A 20,085-nucleotide genomic window follows, 5' to 3' on the forward strand; every position below is an offset into this window, starting at 1 on the left:
GTCAAGTTTTGTTATATCATATGCTGGTTGGAGCGGAATTCATATAATTATGATGGTGGACCTTGTAAAAATCAAGGGTGGACGTCTCTCTCCTAACAGTTTTCTTTGTTGTGGGCCACCTTAATAGCTGATTTGGGCTAGGTTGTAGACGGTCCAAAGCCTGGGCCAATTGAAAAAGGGCCTGAATTTTAAGCCCAAACCTAACCCTCAGGATTATACCCCAGCCTAAGTCTGACCCAAGGCAGACCATGCCCAACAGCCCTGCAGGCCATCTTGGCTACTTGCAGGCACGTTTCTTGCTACGGGGTCATCCCTTTTACACGGAGCCATGTAACCCAAAGCATGGGCCCAATGAGATTTGTGTGACACCCCTTCATTCATTAGTTTCTCCCTCTCATGTTATTAGGTGGCCCAAAAAAATGAGACAAATCCAAACCTTAATTGGTCCACCAAAAAGATGGATTGAATGCCTACCATCTAAACCTTCTCCAGGCCTACAATAAGTTGTCTGAGGCTAATATGTGTCTTCCTTTCATCATCTTTCTGGGAGTCGTGTAATGAATGGATTAGATTGAATATAACCATCACATTGATCGGGCCATCAATTATATATATATATATATATATATATATATATATATATATATATAAATTCCATTCCAAACAGTTCAAAATTCAGGCCGAAGCCAACCCCAAGCCTGACCGGTTGATAGCATTGATAGTAGGCCCAATGATAGCCTTTTTGTCCCTACTTTTCATGTGGTGTGACCCATTTAGAGTTTTGGATCTAAATCCCTACGGTTCAAAATCCCATTTTTTGTTAGGCATGCCAAGTATTCTTGGAAATTCATACCCGACTTTGACTTTCCAAAATCCTACTCTGTATACTTCTTTAAGGTTTCTTAGTTATCTATCTGTTATGTTAGGAAGGATCCGAATGAATATACAGCACCCAAGAACATTAGAAGGAAACTACGAAATTCAAAAAAGGACTTATTACGAGATAATGATCAAATTGCGATGAACACTAGATCTGATTTTCTTAGATCATCTATTCTAATTATATTATGATAGGTTTTGGACTATAAGCCCAGAATGGAAGTCTAGATCATGGCACATGCAGTCTATATGTATGCGTGTAGCTGAAGTGTGCATGTTACCCATTTTCATAATCTCAATTATGATCTGATTCCCAGACCCGTTCTCATTAAATCATTGGTTGTATTTCAATGTTATCTGAAACTTGCAGGCTTAGATTTTGATGGTTACATTCTTCGATGCCAGAGATCTTTGCGGTTCCACCCAATAAGTGGGTCCCAAGATTCCCAACGGATGAACTGTCTAGATCATCGAAAGATTATACCCTTTTCTTATATGTGGTGCTACTCCAAATGGACACTGCCAAGACAATTCACGCCAGATATGTTAAGGGGATTGACAGGGCATGCGTTTACGGGTCATGCATGCAGGTTCTATTTTTAACAATCCATTTTTCTGATGTCAATGGCTGACAGTCCTATTAATGGGCAAATGGATCTTCTTATTGGACCTGCTTGATACCAGAGTCACAGATCCATTTCTAGCCCCAATTTAGTGGTCCTCTTAAGCATTTTCCGTGCAAAATTTATTTTTTTTTAAAAAAAAAAATTTACACTTGGCCTGCCCAAACAAACCAGCTAAGAATCTGGGCCCAAAGCCATTCAGTCACAGTTCCTTATTGGAATTTTGCAAAACGCAACAAAAAATGAAATTGACTGTGAAAATCCTGGAATGATTACTAGGTGTACGTGCAATCAATCTCCCTCAAGCAGCCTGATCTGGAAGTTGAGGCCCCAAATGCTCGTAGAAATGAGCTTATTATGATTCACCTGTGTTTAAAAACTTATTCACATGCTTGTACACTGTTGCATGTGTGGGTCAAATATATTGCGTAATGCCATCCAACCCATGTATTAAATGAAAACCAACATGATGATGGAATGCCCCTGAAAACAGGCCTATCCAACCATTTGGCTGGCCACACCATGGAAAACAATGTCAACCACCTAAAGGCCTTCAAATTTAAGTTGGGGCCCATGTGACAGTTGATAGGCTTTTTTTGGGGGCATCCAATGGAATGGCTCTGTAGCAGAGGTTGGACGCCATACACATATGTCAGTTAATGTCATGCGCAACTTTTATAGACTATGTTTGCGGGAAAGGACACCCTTATCCATGGCTAAAGTGGTAGACTAGTGAAAGATACCTCGTTTCAACATTGAGATCTTGGTATCGATCCCTAGTGGGGGTGGCTAACAGTGAAGCGTCAACCGACAGTGGGGTGTACTAACAAGCTAACAAAAAAAAGAAGCTGGAAAGGACTTGCAGAAGAACCACGATCAACTTCCATTACTCAATCCTCAACTATTTATTAATCTTAGAATTTAAGCTCACTTCCCCCCAAATAAATTATTATGTCCAAGCCGCTCTTTGATCCATTTACTTAGGTGATGCATTAATGATTTTTTCTCAAGGTTTGGGAACTGAACCAATCATGGAAGTGGCTTTTGACGGATGGGTAAAAGCCATAGCTTGGTTAATATATATACACACACACATGGCTTGGTTAATACACACACACACACGGAAATGCTCACCTGGGAACCAGTTCATACATACTACGTACGAACTTTTTTGAGAACCCATCATATGTGATGTGGATCCAAAATCTGAACCGTTCATGTGAAGTAGCACCTCCTGAAATCCCCTGGGCCTAAGTTTTACTTTGATCTAAATCTTTGATGGGCCATGAAAAATGAAAACAGTTTTCTCCCTTGATTTGCATTTCTCTTTGCTAAGGCCCACCAGAATAGTAGATCAGGGTGAAAATTTGTCACATGCGGTTTTATGGGATTCCGCATCACATGGACCGTTCAGATTAGACACCCATGACACGTGTGCAAAGGTGCGCACGTCCGTAGGTGCGCAGGGGAGCATGACTCTCTCTCTCTCTCTATATATATATATATACGGGAAAAGGTTCTACGCCGTCGTGCTCATGAGAACTTCTCATGAAATCGAGCTGTGTGGTCCCCACCGTGATGTATTTGCTGTTATTCATATGTTTTCCATCTCATTTTAGTACTCATCCCAAACCTTAATGATATCCAAATCTCAGGTGGACTGTATCACTAGAAACAGCGATGAATGACCATTAAAATCTTTTTGCGGGCCACAAAATTAATTTTTGGATCAAGCTGACCTTTATATTTTCCCTTCATCCAGATCTTACTGACATTATTAATATGTTAAATTTCAAATAAACATCATGAAAACCTTACGATGGGCCCTTTGGTAATTTTAATGGTGAGGCACTCGATCACCGCTGTTTCCTATGAGTGGCCCACCTGAGATTTGGATCTTGGTAATTTTTATAATACCATCCTAAAATGCTATGGAGAAATGGATGGATAGTTTGGATATACAAAAAATCATCAATGTGAGCCCACAGTATGCGTAATACCCTGTTACCCGGGTAGCACGTAAAGGCTTTTAGCAGGCGGTTGGCTGCTGGTCGGTTCTCTGAGTCCCCACTACGATGTATGTGCTTTATCATGTTGTTCGTTCATTTTTATAAGATTAGTTTAGGGCTTGATTTCAAAAAATGAGGCAGATTTAAATCTCAGGTGGATCACATCACAAGAAAATAGTAGTAATTGAATGTCTACCATTAAAAACTTTCTAAAGCCTACTGTATTATTTATTTGACATCCAACCTATTGATTAGGTCATACAAACCTGGATGAATGAAAAAAAAATATATATTAACTAGACCCAAAATTTTTGGGATTCAATCAACCCTATTTTTCCTGTGATGTGGTCAATCAACTTAAGATTTAGATCTACTCATTTGTAGGCTCATACAATAAAAAAATAGACAGCATGGATGAAACATATACATCATGGTGGGACCAAGAGAGCACCGACTAGTAGCCAGTAGCAGCGTCAGTAGCTAATCCGCGTCCTTGGTATGCAATACGCATCCATACAGAGGCGAGATAGGTCCAACTATGGCTGTAATGGGCCGCGAAAACCTGATTGGCCTTTGGGCTTGGCCCATTTGGGCTGGGTTTGGGGTAGTGTATCAGGCCGGACGGTGAGGTTGGGCTTAAATTAAGAGCCCAATTATAAATCACACCGGTCTTGGGCTTAGCTCTCCAAATTCCATAAACCCAGCGCAGCCCAACAACTTTTCTCCTTTTCTTTCATTCTCTCCCTCTCTCTCACACATGAGGCACACCAAATATCATTTATCTGGAGAGATATTGAGGGCTTGGGCTCTGGCGGACTCAGGACGGGCTTTGTGAAATTGTCCTGGGCCGGACTCGAGCTGGGCTATTTCATCCCGTCATGGGCCCGAGCTAGATTTGGGCTTGGTTCATAATTAGAGGCCGGGCTTGGACAGAGCTCGGCCCGGATGGATGGATGGACGGACCTAATCCGGCCCATTGACAACCCTAGGTCCAACGGATCTAATTTCAGATATTATTCCTTATCTAAGTTAGGGTCCACAAATTGGAGCGTTTAGATCGTGTACGTACGCATTTCTACGGGAATTCATATTTTTCAACGCCTGTATCAATTAACTCTTTTTTCTTTTCTTTTCCTTTTTCGTAAGAGTAAGACAAGCTGTTCTTGTCCAGAGTAGCATCAACCTCCTTCTATAAATACCCATCCATCGTAAGTTCGTAACAGAACATAAGCAACAACAGCCATGGCCATACAGAAATCTCTCTCTTGCTTTTCTTCTTTTATTATTAGAATTTCTTTCTTCCAATGCCTTTACAACAGCACCAGCATCCACACTCGGAGAAGCAGAGGCTCTCTTGGAATGGAAAGCCAGCATCTCCTCACCACAAGCTCTCCATTCATGGTCACTTCCATCTGCTAATGCTAGTGCCAACACAATCTCTCCATGCAAATGGTATGGGATCTCCTGCAACGGCCTTGGAAGCGTAATAGAGATAAGCTTACCCAGTGCAGGCTTGCAAGGTAAGCTTGATAACTTGAGCTTCTCCTCATTTCCAAACCTCTTCCGTCTCAATCTCAGTGACAACACACTAACTGGAACCATCCCAGCTGATATTGGCACTCTTTCTAGACTCGTCTCCCTCAATATCTCCATGAATTATCTCTCTGGAGTTCTACCTCTTTCAATGGCTAACCTTTCTCACCTTTCAGAGCTCGACATCTCATCTAATGAAATAACTGGGCCTATTCCTCCATCTTTAGGTAACTTGACCAGGCTGACAATCCTCTACCTCTTTGACAATCAAATTTCTGGTTCAATTCCTGCACAATTAGGAAATCTCAAGAATTTGGTTGAGTTGTCATTGCAGAATAATAGTCTGACAGGTCCAATCCCACCTGCTTTAGGTAATTTAAGAAACCTTACACTTTTGTACCTCTACAGAAATCAAATTTATGGTTCAATTCCTGCACAATTAGGAAATCTCAAGAATTTGGTTTAGTTATCGTTGCACAATAACAATCTGACAGGTCCAATCCCTCCTGCTTTAGGTAATTTGAGAAACCTTACACTTTTGTACCTCTACGGCAATCAAATTTCTGGTTCAATTCCTCTAGAAATTGGGAATTTGGTAAATCTCAATAAGCTTGAGCTTGAGAGTAACCTTCTAACAGGTTCTATCCCTTCCACTATAGGAAACTTGACCAAGCTTGAACTCTTCAATGCATTTGACAACCATTTAACTGGTGAGATCCCAAAAAGCTTCAGAAATTGCACTAGTTTAACTAGAGTTCGACTCGAAGGAAATCAGCTTGTTGCAAATGTATCAGAAGCCTTTGGTGTCTACCCACATCTCTATTTCATGGATGTCAGCAACAACATGTTGTTTGGTGAACTCTCACCGAACTGGGGAGAATGCAAAAACTTGACGAGGCTACAATTATCTGGGAACATGATCACTGGTAGAATTCCTCGCGAGATTGGGCAGTTGAAGCAGCTACAAGTACTTGGTCTTTCTTTGAACCATCTAGAAGGAGAGATTCCAAAGGAATTTGAGAGGCTAACTTCTTTGTTCAGCTTGAGTTTAAATGATAACGAACTTTCTAGTCAGGTACCAAAAGAGATTGGAAAACTCTCCAACTTGGAGGTTCTTGACTTGTCAAGGAATCACCTAAGTGGTCCAATACCACCTCAATTAGGGGATTGCTCCAAACTCCAATATCTGAAATTGAGCGAAAATGATTTGAATGGAAGCATTCCATTTCAAATTGGTAACCTGGTATACTTAGAGGATTTACTAGATCTCAGTCATAACTTGCTTAATGGAGAGATATCACCACAACTTGGGAAATTGCATGTGCTGGAAAAGTTAAACCTCTCCCACAACATGTTGTCGGGCTCCATTCCACCTTCTTTTGAAGCAATGTTCAGCTTGCAATCTATTGATTTTTCATACAATGCTTTGGAAGGTCCTCTTCCCAACAGCAAAAACTTTCAGAAGACTCCTGCAATGGCATTCATAAAAAACAAAGGTTTATGTGGTGAAGTGCAAGGTTTGAGACCCTGCAACGCTCCTTCAATAAGGCATGGTGATGCAAGGAAAGGCCGCCAAGTTGTCATCTTCATTGTTCTTCCTCTCTTGGCAGCCTTGTTTCTTTTATTTCTAGTCGTCGGCCTTTCTTCCATTTATTCCCAAAGACGAAGAAATAAAGAGAAGGTAGTTCTTGAAAAGAGCAGCAGAAATCCATTTTCAATATGGAATTATGATGGGATTGATGCATTTGAACAGATCGTGGAAGCGACAGAGGGTTTCGACGACAAATACTGCATCGGAACTGGAGGGTATGGAAAAGTTTACAAAGCAAATCTACCATCAGGCCAAGTAGTAGCTGTGAAGAAACTTCACACACTTGAAGGTGGGGATCAATCCGACCAAAGAAGTTTTAGAAATGAGATTCGAGCATTAACAGAAATCCGCCATCACAACATTGTGAAGTTTTATGGTTTTTGTTCCCATGCTCAATTCTCATTTCTAGTCTATGAGTACATGTAAAGGGGAAGCTTGGCTAGTATCCTAAGCAACGACAGAGGAGCTGCAGAGTTGGATTGGACTCTAAGGGTGAAAGTTATTAAAGGTGTGGCCCATGCATTATCTTACATGCACCATGATTGCACCCAACCAATTGTCCATTGAGACCTATCAAGCAACAACTTTCTGTTGAATTCGGAACTTGAGGCCTGTGTCTCTGACTTTGGCATTGCAAGATTGTTGATACCTGATTCGTCCAATTGGACTACGCTCGCCGGCACTTACGGATACATCGCTCCAGGTTAGCTGTTAATTCATTCTCCATACTTTAAAAGTTTTATTAGCAATTGGTCTTTATTTTTTCTTAAGCTTTCCTTTTTATTTTATTTTATTTTTTGTTGGCAATTACATACTACGGATTGTGCATATGTTAACATACTGTTGTCAAATATTGCAATCTAGGGCAACTGGAAGATTCCTTGATCCAACAGCTGTAAGAGACCTTGTAAAGAAACATACATGGGTTTGTATTTTTACAATCGCCAAAGTCAAAACTAATATAATAATGCAAATGAAGATAAAAGTAAGAATGCATTTTCTTTGCTACACTTGTGGTCCATCATTTTACATTATGCATGGTAGAGATAATGTGGTTGCATGGTAAGACTAACCATAGTTCCAAGTTACCCAACTAACTTATGCATATTTTATCAGCTATTAAATTTGTGATGCTGACTATTTTTCTTAACTGTACATTTGTTGGCCACCAATTAGATGGACAGAGTCCTCCAATAACTATAATTTTTGGAACCTATTCCATCTACAATATGGGCCATGCTTTTAGATGGTCTGGATATATTTACATGGATATTCCAAGTGTATAGATGGATGTGTAATCACTGTTTAAGAAATGATTGAAAAAACTCGTACTTCTGGCCCATACGAGTAAATGTGAAAATGATGTGCAAGGAAATAAATGTGGAAGTGATGAATACGGAAATAAGGCACCCTTCAATGCTCAGCCAAGAGATCCCAGAGGATGGTTGGGTTTCCTCCATTGCACGAGGGTTTCGACAGCTCTATGGTCCAAACCGTTGATGTGATGTCCCACATAGTGAATGCCCCACACCAAAAAAATAAAAAAATAGTTCCAAGATCGAAAATCCTTGAAACAATGCCCATAGTACCCAATCATAGCCGATGAAATGTGCAATTACAATGATACCTATATACACATCAATGACTTAGTTTACACGTGCCAACTTCTCATGCGTTTGGGATTCCCGAGGCACACATAAAGGTAATCCCAAACATGTAGATGACCCAACACAATGATTAATCTGGTTCTTTTATTGAGCGGGCCACTACCATGTGAAAACAATGGATAGTTTTAGAAAAAATTGGCAACATACACAATATATATGAAACAATGGACCATCCGGACTTTTTCTGATGTAGAGCGGGTCGCAGACGGTTGCATGGCCAAGATGGATCAGAAAAGGCCTGGTCGACGACAGAAGTGATCCAGACCATCGAACCTTAAATCGGGCGTATCTTGCAATCCGGAATGAGTTATCTGATGTAAAATATATGATTTTGGGGTAGAACGAGCTACTGAAGCCAACTAATCCGCTACGCCGGGTTGCACAGTCTGGAATTGCGAAAAATCTCTGGATCGACGGTCGTTTCCCTGTTTTAATTTCGTTTTTACTATAAATAGTAAGTTCTAGTTTGATTATAACTCTTCATCCGTCGGGCTTTAGGAGTTGCGCCCAACGTGAAAAGAGCTTAGAATAATTAGGAGAACAGTTTGGTGAAGCCAAATAGGACACTTACTATTTTTGGCCGAAAACCTTGCGCACTAGTAGACATCACGACCGTCTATAAATAGTAAGTTTACTATTTATAGTAAGTCGCGGATTCTAGGAGTTTGAGTTGTAGTTTGATTCTAATTTCTTTCCCATTGCTTGGTACCCCTATTTAAAGGGCTGTGAACTCATTTTTAGTCATCAATTAATCAATTTCGAATTTATTAGAATTTATTTCTATTTTCTACTTTCTTTCCTCGTGGATTCGAGAAGTCTCTGTGAGGAGTCCAGAGAAGCTCCGTGGATTCGGAGTAGTTATCCTCATCACGTTCATCCCTGCGTCAATTGGTATCAAAGCGAGGTTTCTCCTTGGGCCGATGGCAAACAACGAAGGTATGAATCAAAATCCTGTGGATGGTAATCCACAGATTCGTTATTTTTCAGAAAGAATGGAAGCTTTCCACCGGAAGAGTTAGTTGACCATGCAAGGGTTGCAGGCAACTCTCGACCGTCTTGCGTATGCGCTACTTCCGCCCCGAGCCCTAGGCGGTGCTCCACCACCCATAGTTGCTGTACGACACAATCCCGATTTTCGTAGAGCACTACCAGTGGCAAACCGTAGGGCTACACCAGATGACTCAAGTTCTAGCGACGAGGACCTTAATGAGGATTTTGCTCGACGACCAATCCATGGAGGTGATCATCTAGATCGTGCTGAAAGAGACTATCGAGGTAAGGCTGAACTTCCTAATTTTAACGGTTTATTAGGTATAGAAGATTTTCTCGATTGGCTAGCCGAAGTAGAAAGATATTTTGATTACATGGACGTGCCAGATCATAAAAGGGTAAAATTGGAAGCGTTTAAATTAAAATCTGGTACTTCTGCATGGTGGGAACAATTACAACTCTCACGAGCCCGCCAGAATAAGGTGCCCATCTCATCATGGCCACGGATGAGACGTCTTCTTCGATCACGATTTCTCTCTAGTGATTATGAGTAAATATTATTCCAGCAATATCAAAATTGCAGACAAGGAAATCGAACTGTCACAGATTACACCAAAGAATTCCAACGGTTGCTTACACGAAACGATCTGTCAGAATCTGAGTCACAGAAGGTGGTAAGATTTATAGGTGGGTTGCGACCGATAATTCAGGACCGAGTTCAGATGTACCCAGTCGGGACCGTGGATGAAGCAGTTCAATTGGCGGATAGGGCAGAAACACAATTTGCAAGAGCTCCTGCTCGTCCATATCCTTCAACTCGACCCCCCATGACGGGTCCCACACAGGATCCAGTGCTGCCACGAGGAAAAGACTCAGTACCTCAACTTCCTACAACCGCAAACCGTGATACGGGGAGCGGCTCATCTAGACCTCAATGTGCAGCACCCATAACAGCGGGCCCGAGTAGGATTCCATATCCTTATGCTTGGCCAAGGTCGAACAATTGTTATCATTGTGGCCAATCAGGCCACTTATTAAACACTTGTCCTCAACATCCCGCAGCACACTTGACTATAAATGAAGGAGGGATTGAAGATGAGGCCGTAGAAGAAGACTATGGTTTTAATAAACATGAACAAATAACTGAAGAAATAGCAGGTGGCGATGAAGTGACGGGCGAGGATCCTGGTGAATTTCTAGTTATAAGGCGATTACTGTATGCCTCACGAAAGGAATTACATCCACAGCGACACAATATATTCTGTACTCGGTGCACCGTCAACGGAAAGGTCTGTGATGTGATCATAAACAGTGGTGGTAGCGAAAACATCGTCTCGAGAGTAATGGTGGACAAGTTGCGGTTACCAACGATGAAACATCCTTCCCCATACTCAATTAGCTGGATAAAAAAGGTGAATAAGACTAAGGTAACTAAATAATGCACTATCTCGTTTTCAATTGGCAAAAATTATAAGGATCAAATACTTTGTGACGTGGTCGATATGGAAGCTTGTCATATGTTACTCGGTCGACCTTGGCAGTCGGACCGTGATGCGACCCATCGGGGATGAGATAATGTCTACGAATTCGTCAAGGATAGTCGAAAAATAAGCCTTGCCCCTATGGCACTAGAGAACCACCCTGAAGCCTTAAAAGTGGAGGGGAGTTCCCTCTTGACCATTCGGGATTTCATGGAGGAATCTAAGGAAACTGGTGAGGTATACGCCATAGTAGTGAAGGGCGAGGAAGAGGAACCCTCCAAGTTTAAGACTGTTGCTAAATAAATTCAAAGAAGTTTGGCCTAAGAATTTACCTGATGGATTGCCCCCCATGAGGGACATCCAACATCACATAGACCTCGTCCCTGGGGCTAGCCTGCCCAATCGCTCTCATTATCAGATGAGTCCGAAGGAATGTGAGATACTTCAGGGGCAAGTGGAGGAATTGATCCGTAAGGGTCTCTTGAGAGAGAGCATGAGCCCATGTGCCGTACCAGCATTATTAACGCCAAAAAAGATGGAAGTTGGCGCATGTATGTCGACAGTCTGGTAATCAATAAAATTACCATCAAATATAGATTCCCAATACCACGGTTAGACGATATGCTAGAAAGGGCCAAGGTGTTCTCTAAACTAGATTTAGGAGCGGGTACCATCAGATTCGTATTCGACCCGGTGATGAGTGGAAAATGGCATTTAAGACCAAGGAAGGGTTGTATGAGTGACTGGTCATGCCCTTCGGCCTATCGAACACGCTAAGTACTTTTATGCGTTTGATGAATCAAGTTCTAAAACCGTTCACTGGCCGATTTGTGGTAGTATATTTTGATGACATATTGATATATAGCCAGGATGAGGCGGAGCACAGGAAACATCTCAGGCAGGTGCTGTAGGTCCTACAAATTAACAAGTTGTACCTCAACTTGAAGAAGTGTAGTTTTTTAACTGACAGCCTATTGTTTCTAGGATTTGTTGTAACGTCCACAGGCATTCGTGTGGACGATGAAAAGGTGCGAACTATTAGGGAATGGCCGATCCCGATAAACATTTATGAGGTGAGGAGTTTTCATGGGTTTGTGACTTTCTATCGTCGATTTGTGCGAAATTTTAGCATCATAGTCACTCCTATAACAAATTGTATGAAAAAGTGGACCGATAAAGCTGACAAGAGCTTTCATGAGATCAAGCATCGTTTGTCTACAACACCGGTCTTGGTGCTTCCTAATTTTGACAAATTATTTGAGGTTGAGTGTGACGCTTCATACGTCGGAATTAGAGGAGTATTATCACAAGAAGGCAGGCCGGTAGCCTTCTACAGCGAGAAGCTCAGCGAAACCCGAAAGAAGTGGTCGACTTATGAGCTTGAGTTGTACGCAGTTGTTCAGGTGCTGCGACATTGGCGGCATTATCTGAGTCAAAGAGAGTTTGTTTTATACACTGACCATCAAGCATTAAAGTTTATTAATAGTCAGACTAACGTGAATCGTATGCATGCTAGATGGGTTGCGTTTTTTCAGGAATTCACGTTCGTTCGGAAGCACAAGTTAGGGCAGTAGAACAAGGTGGCTGATGCACTTAGCCGTCGTGCATCACTACTAGTTACAATGAGCAACGAAGTAGTCGGCTTCGACTGTCTCAAGGAGCTGTATGCCGAGGATGAGGACTTCAAAGATTCTTGGATGAAGTGTCAAGAAGGTCACCCCAGTAACCTTCATATACAGGACGATTTTCTCTTGAAAGGGAATCGACTGTGCATCCCTCAAAATTCTCTGAGGGAGCAAATTATTCAGGAGCTACATGGAGGTGGCCTTGGTGGACACTTGGGACGAGACAAGACGCGGGCTCTTGTGGAAGAACAGTATTACTGGCCGCAGGTAGTACGCGATGTGGGAAAAACTGTACAACGTTGTCATGTTTATCAGACCTCCAAGGGACAATCTCAGAATACGGGCCTCTACACCCCGTTACCTGTGCCTAACAGTCATTGGGAGGATTTATCAATGGACTTCGTGCTTGGTCTCCCATGAACACAACGCGGCATGGATTCGGTGTTCGTGGTGGTAGATCGTTTCTTAAAGATGGCACACTTTATCCCATGCAAAAAGACCCTCGATGCAACACATGTGGCGAATTTATTTTTCGGGAGGTCGTTCGGCTACACGGGGTCCCCAAGACCGTTACTTCTGTTCGTGACACGAAGTTCATTAGCCACTTTTGGCGGACTTTATGGAATCGATTCGATACACGACTTCAATTCAGCAGTGCTTACCACCCACAGACTGATGGGCAGACCGAACTTGTGAATCGCATATTGGGAAACCTCCTTCGCTGTATTTCAGGAGAAAAACCGAAGCAGTGGGATTTGTCCTTGTCCCAAGCAAAGTTTGCATTCAACAACATGGTGAACCGCTCGACAGAGAGATCACCGTTCCAGATTATCTACGGACGAGTGCCTCGCCACATACTTGACTTGGTCCCTCTACCGAAGCACCCAGGCACGAGCATTGCAGTAGAACATATGGCAGACAAAATCATGGGCATCCATGCAGAAGTACAGACCAAGCTACATGCCTCGAACGAGAAGTATAAGGAACAAGCGGACAAGCATCAGCGACAAAAAGTGTTCGAGGTGGGCGACTGCATTATGGTCCATCTGTGCAAAGAGAGATTTCCGACCGGGATGTACAACAAGTTGAAAAATAAGAAGATTGGACCCGTCCCAATCATCCAAAAGATCAATGACAACGCTTATATTGTTGATCTTCCAGATGACATGCAATCTCACAGACTTTCAATGTCGCGGACCTGACCGAGTATCATGAACCAGAGCATGACGAGAACTCGAAGACGAGTTCATTTGAAGTGGAGGAGATTGATGTAGAGCAGGTCGCGGACAGTTACATGGCCAAGATGGATCAGAAAAGGCCCGGTCGATGACAAAAATGATCCAGACCATCGAACCTTAAATCGGGCGTATCTTGCAATCCGGAATGAGTTATCTGATGTAAAATATATGATTTTGGGGTAGAACGAGCTAATGAAGCCAACCAACCCCGCTATATCAGGTTGCGCAACCCGGAATTGCGGAAAACTCCTGGATCGACGGTCGTTTCCCTGTTTTAATTTTGTTTTTACTATAAATAGTAAGTTGTAGTTTGATTATAACTCTTCATCCGTCGGGCTTTAGGAGTTGCGCCTAACATGAAAAGAGCTTAGAATAATTAGGAGAACGGTTTGGTGAAGCCAAATAGGACACTTACTATTTTTGGCCGAAAACCTTGCGCACTAGTAGACATCACAACCGTCTATAAATAGTAAGCTTACTATTTATAGTAAGTCACAGATTCTAGGAGTTTTAGTTGTAGTTTGATTCTAATTTCTTTCCCATTGCTTGGTACCCCTATTTAAAGGGTTGTGAACTTATTTTTAGTCATCACTTAATCAATTTCGAATTTATTAGAATTTATTTCTATTTTCTGCTTTCTTTCCTCGTGGATTCGAGAAGTCTCTGTGAGGAGTCCAGAGAAGCTCCGTGGATTCGGAGTAGTTATCCTCATCACGTTCATCCCTGCATCATTTTCGCAAGATCATCCAAAACTTTGGCCAATTCTCTGCACCTCTCAGATGTGCTGAGTATGTCTTATTTGGCATTTGCGCAGTTTATAGAGATGTCTTGAAGTTAACAAGGACAAAAACTTCGAAGATATGAAATCTAGATTAAGAAATTGAGGTAAGTTCGATATATGATTAAGAGTTTAGCTATTAACGATTAAGAATGAGAAATGATCATGACTGAACCATCTTCCTTCTTGCAGAGCTTGCATATACAATGAGGGTAACTGAAAAATGTGACGTATATAGCTTTGGCATTGTGGCACTTGAAGCGATGATGGGAAGGCATCCTGGGGAGCTCATCTCCTCTCTGACACCACCAAGTAGACAAGATACACTGCTAAAGGATATGTTGGACCAACGTCTCCCGGACCCGACAGCTGCGGTTGCACACGAAGTCATATTTGTGGTGTCCGTGGCACTTTCATGCATTCGGCCGGATCCAAACTCTCGGCCAACCATGCACCACGTGGCTCAAGAGTTGTCTATTGGTGGGTCTTCCTTTTCTCTAGGGCCATTCCATGCACTTGCATTACATCAACTCATGGATCTTAAAGTATAGTTGGGTGGATGAAAATCATCGCGGTTGAAGGTGTGTAGTGGCAAGAACATTAATAATGTGTGTTTATTGTATGAAAATCATCCTATATGGAGAAGGTATTTTTCTTGCTATGATATGTATGTAATTTTAGTGTGTGGAATTGGTGTTTATCTAAAATGTAGATTTTCAAGTGAAGCTTCTCCTTTGTGGCTCCCACTTGAATGTTTGTATATCGTTTTTATTCAAAACCAAATGTTATAAAGGTATGTTGAAAGAATAAAAATGTTTCATTGTATGTGTGATGGTTATCTTCTAACTGAATGTCTTCTAAACCAAAGAATTTACCTTTTAGGAGATGTTATACTTTTTTGAAATAATAGTTTTCTACTAACATATTATTAGGAAAAGAATGGGTATATTTACTAGCCAGAAAAGGTACCAATTGTGGTTTTGTTAATTGAAAAGGAAAAGAAGAAAAGAGAGAAAAAAGAGCAACGACTTCACACTTCGGCAATGTGACTCAAGAATACTATACCTCAAGTCAAAGTGTCCTCTAAATCTACTCCATGAATAATTGGTAGGATTCGAGAGCTGATGCGGCCTGCTTTCTTCACCCATTAAATTAAGGTGACTTGCACAAGCTCCATGAGCCCATTTCTACTTTGAATCCAGCTTGGCCCATGGGGAAAGCTTGGGCCTTTCAGTTTTTGGTTTGGGCCTGGGCTCAAGTCATTTTAGACTCACTTAATATCATTTGCTCCTATAAGTATCCCATTCTAGTCATCCCCTAGACAACAACCCATTCTCCATGAATGCATACAGCTGGTTTCGTTTCTTTGGACATCTATTTCATTGTGTATGTGTGCCCCACTTGATCAACAGATAGATTAACAACATTTAAATGCAAAATAGTGATTTTATCAAATTTGGGCTGGGTAGCATCGAGTTCGGGCCTAACCATTTTTCGGGCTCAGATTTTGGTTACTCTGCTTGGTTGGTACGGGCCATGGGTCATAAGTATAGATCCGGCCCAAACCCGGCAAAGACAAACCAAATTTGAATCGAAAGTGGGCCTATGCCGAAGCCCAACAGAGCTTTGGACACCAAAATATAAACGGCTAAAGAGAGCATCGGAGTGGTTGGGTTGGAGAAAGGTTGCAGGTTTCTCCTCTCCCACTCCAAAGGGGCGACCGAGAAGAACACAGTCTCATTGAAGCCTAATATGGTAATTTCACTAATCTCTAACTCTAATCTCATCCTCTTCCATTTCCTCATGTAAGGAAAAAGAAAAGAAAGAAAGAAAATAATGAATTTCCATTTTAATTTATGAGGGAAAGGGACACACTCTCTGCGTACGCCGTAGCTTTCATCTTCAGAAGAGCCGATGCACTTCTTGCGCTTATCCCACTAGCCGTATCCGCAAGTGTACGTAATCTACCGACCCCCGCTTTTTTTAATATTTCTGCAATTTTGGAAGCTCAATTCGGTTTTTATGCATTAGTTGGGTTTGGATACTCTGCTTAATCATTCTTTGATTATTATTTTTCTTGCGTTTTCGTGCAATCTCTACATTCGTTGTGGATTAGATATTTGTGAGGTATAAATAGACGGTTAAGAAGTGAATTACAGCAATAGTTCACATTCTGACTAAGGCAAGTTCCAAGCCTAATAGCGGGGGATCATCTAATCGAGGAGTTTTTATATTTTTATTTTTATTTTTAAGGGGTGCATGGTCCATTGACTGGGGGCTGCAACACGCCAATGGTCTATAGATCGCTGAACAATTGGGACAATCTTTTTAGAAATGAAAGTTTCTGTATACTGTGGAAATAATTGTGTCTCGTTTTCATGTTATGCTTCTAGTTTTTATTTGTTTTCCTTTTCTTTTCATGTGTTTGAATGGAAGGATAACTATTAAAAGGGGGGGTATGAAAATGTAACCTGAAATCATCAAGAAATTGAAACCATGGTTTCCTCTTTTCTCCCTTGTTTGTTTTGGATTCCAATTTTACAGTGATTCGATGTTCTGTCACCTCATGTTATCTTCTTTGCCTCAGAAGTCAGCAATGTCTCTTTTTTGGGAGAGATGAATCTGCACAGTTTTTCAAGGAAAATCTGAGAAACGGAAATTAGTTTGCAACGCTACTTTTCTTTTTCTTTTTTCGCAAATGGAGAAAAAGCGGGTTTCCATGGAAAGCAATTTCATTTCCAGGGTTTCCATGTTCCCAAACACCCCCTAAGTTATGTGTTTTTATTTTATTTTATTTTATTTTATTTTTTATTTTTTTTTATGTCTCCTATTGTGCCACTTTCTTATGGGAGAAATGAAACCTGTGTGCAGCACACTAATTTCCTTATCTGGTGTAATAATACTAATTAGAGAGGTCATACCAGTCCTTGATCTGGACTGTTCATCTCATGGACCTACCATGGATGGATCATATCCTAAAATTTGCTAGATGAGATGAATCTATACCTTTCCAATTGAACTATTTTGTAAGGAGTGCTGTCCATTTCCACCATTTTTTTTTCTACCACTCATTTGTAGGTGGGCAGTTGGACAGCTAAGATTGTCCAACCAGTAATATTTTTGTTACGTTGCCAATCCATTTGGTAGCTAACAGCCTAACACATAACATCATGCATGGTGCATGGATTCGATAACCTCTTTTTCCTTGTTGACATAGGGCCTTTCTTTCCTGTTTAACGTATTAACTGTTTTGTGTCTCTGCAAATTAATGTTTAGGAATTTGGACAGACTGAATATTCTGTTCAAACGCATATGCATAGAAAAGTGCACGAACATGTACACATGCACTAGCTTTTATGAATGGCTATGCTGTTGTCATGGCATTTTTCTCTCCCCTCTGTCATTATCATTCACTCCTGCACATAATGTCCAAAGTGTAATTGACTCGCAAGCTCTATGTTTGATGTTGAAAAACTCAGGCCCAACGAAGAAAGCAATCCTTTTGGTTTCCAGTTTCGTTAAAATGCAGCCAAGTTGCTTTTGAAAAATAAAATAAAATTTAATGCAGCCAAGTTGATTGTCTACTTGTGACATGGCAATTTTCTTGTGAAATCAGAATTTAGGTCAGGCGAGTTGATTGGTCCGCCACTTTGTGCTTTTTACATGAGAGCATAATTTAGCAAGCTTAATGAGACAACTACATTTTCCTTTTCTTTGGGATCTTTTTTTTTTTCCCTACTTTTTTAATATGCATTTGTTGGTGATTGTATTCGAGAAGTCAAAGGAGGAATTCTGTTTCCCATTTCCCACCAAGAGGTATGAGAAATGTTTTCTATGACATCCATGCTTCCTGGAATTTCATGATGTCAATACTGACCAAAAAAAAAAAAACTCCATCACACTTTTGACACTTTCGTGCATTGATCAGGATCATAGATTTGGTGGGCCATCATGTGGATAGGACTTATGAGCACAAAAATCCTGATGACAAGATTATGATAGCCATTCCAATAGTGGTCTGAATATGGATAATTTTGTCACCATGTTGAGCTAAAACTATGCATTTGTTAAAGCAAATGCGTACGTGATGGACTGATCTGGATCCATATTCCTTTGACATCTTTAGCTAGAAATGTTGTAGAATAGTCTCCAAAGATGAAGTCACTGTGGAAATGATTCCCACCAGCCTACTGGTCAAAACTACTGATCAATCAGTCTCCTATGTTTCAACCAGAGGCAACACATGCCAAAAGGGAATCAACATGTTAAACACGAAATTTTATTAAAAGTAACCACAATGAGCTGTTACACACAAAGCCAAAGAGGCAGTTATCCTTTGGCAACTAAAGAAAAACCTAATATAATAAGAAATGACCAAAATGCCCTTGAATCTCATCACAAACATATAGGCTTATCTTAAACTGGTTGTACCTCACATAAACTGTATCAGAATTGTATGATCATGGGATCATTCTGAAGCTGGCTTGATAGTGACCAATTTCATGACGTTCTAATATTGTTATGCCCAGAAAGTAGCCCACCAAAAAGTGACGAAATACCAAAGGGAAACTTGTTGAACCAATACTGACTCAGTCTAACCCTAAAAATTAATTTAAATAAATAAATCCTATGAATTCAAGGACCATTTGTTTGATCGCATGGGCCCCATAATATATATCTGGCTGTTCATCTCATCAAACTTTGGATCAAACATAGATCATCAATCAAGACAATATGGATGGTTGGAGTAGTCAGGTCTTTGGTCAGCCAGATTTTGTGGCCTTGTGGGTGCAGCAAATGTCCACATTCAATGGGAAAAACTCAGAACATTTGGCATATGGACCATTTCATGGGTCACAATTTTTTATTCCTTTCTTTATCTTCTTGTAATGTATATAGTTTTAGCAGATTCTGTATGTTGTTTACTGATTATCTTAAAGAAACAGATAACCGGAGTGTGAAGGCCATTACGAGGAAGACAACCGGAATGGGAAGGATGAGGTATTTACATCATGTGCCTCAAAGGTTCAAGTGCAATTTCAGAGAAGGTAGTCTTTGCTTCATCCATCTTTGTCAAGATTTAACTTCTTTTCTCTCTTTCTCTCTCTTTGTGTTTTTTTTTTTTTTTTTGGGCCTAGCAGTTTGATAGCTTTTGAGACTGATTTTCTCCTTTTTTAGGGACCCAAGTAGCTCCGAGGAAGACAACTGCTGCTGCATAGAGGAATTGCTTCAGTTTTGGGGCATGTCTCAAGTATCCAGTTCCTGTATTTGATCTTGTTGAATTTTATCAATTAGGTTCTTTTACACTGGAGATATTGCTATCTTCTATAGAGAATAAACTTTTCGATATCTTAAATTGCCGAATAAGCATGAAGTTTTTGTATTGGGATAAACCATTCTTTGGTATAAACATGAAGTTTTGATGTTGGGATAAACCATTCTTTCCTTTTCTGTATATTTGCCAGTTACATTTTCCAGCTCAAGCAGGAGGATTTCTGTTGACCCTTTCGATAGACCTAATGCCCAAGAAATCAGAAAGAGCAAAAATAGGTTTGCTGGTCTTATGTCGAATGTTCACAATCTTGGTAAACCTTCAGTGACAGTTTGTGTCTTACCTAATATTTTTAGAAATTTAGTTTTCATTTGTAACTAGATGCATCATCTTTCATTT

At 40.8% G+C, this 20,085-nt stretch overlaps 2 protein-coding genes across 2 annotated transcripts; both read left to right on the forward strand.

Moving 5' to 3' along the window:
- The first annotated feature begins 248 nt into the window (after positions 1-248).
- Positions 249-7,061, forward strand: LOC131239030 (MDIS1-interacting receptor like kinase 2-like). Its single transcript, XM_058236592.1, has 4 exons — positions 249-330; positions 1,250-1,309; positions 4,801-5,271; positions 5,626-7,061. Exons 1-4 carry the CDS (start codon positions 249-251, stop codon positions 7,059-7,061), a joined length of 2,049 nt encoding a protein of 682 aa, XP_058092575.1.
- LOC131240565 (MDIS1-interacting receptor like kinase 2-like) lies at positions 6,338-19,745 on the forward strand. Its single transcript, XM_058238855.1, has 4 exons — positions 6,338-7,338; positions 14,607-14,894; positions 19,361-19,462; positions 19,593-19,745. Exons 2-4 carry the CDS (start codon positions 14,621-14,623, stop codon positions 19,631-19,633), a joined length of 417 nt encoding a protein of 138 aa, XP_058094838.1. The 5' UTR covers positions 6,338-7,338; positions 14,607-14,620; the 3' UTR covers positions 19,634-19,745.
- The last annotated feature ends 340 nt before the right edge of the window (positions 19,746-20,085 follow it).

Source organism: Magnolia sinica, chromosome 3, assembly GCF_029962835.1.
Source record: "Magnolia sinica isolate HGM2019 chromosome 3, MsV1, whole genome shotgun sequence".
Taxonomy (NCBI): Eukaryota; Viridiplantae; Streptophyta; class Magnoliopsida; order Magnoliales; family Magnoliaceae; genus Magnolia; species Magnolia sinica.

Bases quoted from the DNA above. Each gene is read 5' to 3' on its own strand.
- LOC131239030 (XM_058236592.1), top strand. From the start codon at position 249: ATGCCCAACAGCCCTGCAGGCCATCTTGGCTACTTGCAGGCACGTTTC. The intron at 331-1,249 runs GTAACCCAAAGC...TGAAACTTGCAG, and splicing joins TCCCTTTTACACGGAGCCAT to GCTTAGATTTTGATGGTTAC. The intron at 5,272-5,625 runs GTAACTTGACCA...CAATTCCTCTAG, and splicing joins GCCTATTCCTCCATCTTTAG to AAATTGGGAATTTGGTAAAT.
- LOC131240565 (XM_058238855.1), top strand. From the start codon at position 14,621: ATGAGGGTAACTGAAAAATGTGACGTATATAGCTTTGGCATTGTGGCA. The intron at 14,895-19,360 runs GTGGGTCTTCCT...TTAAAGAAACAG, and splicing joins GGCTCAAGAGTTGTCTATTG to ATAACCGGAGTGTGAAGGCC. The intron at 19,463-19,592 runs GTAGTCTTTGCT...CTCCTTTTTTAG, and splicing joins CAAGTGCAATTTCAGAGAAG to GGACCCAAGTAGCTCCGAGG.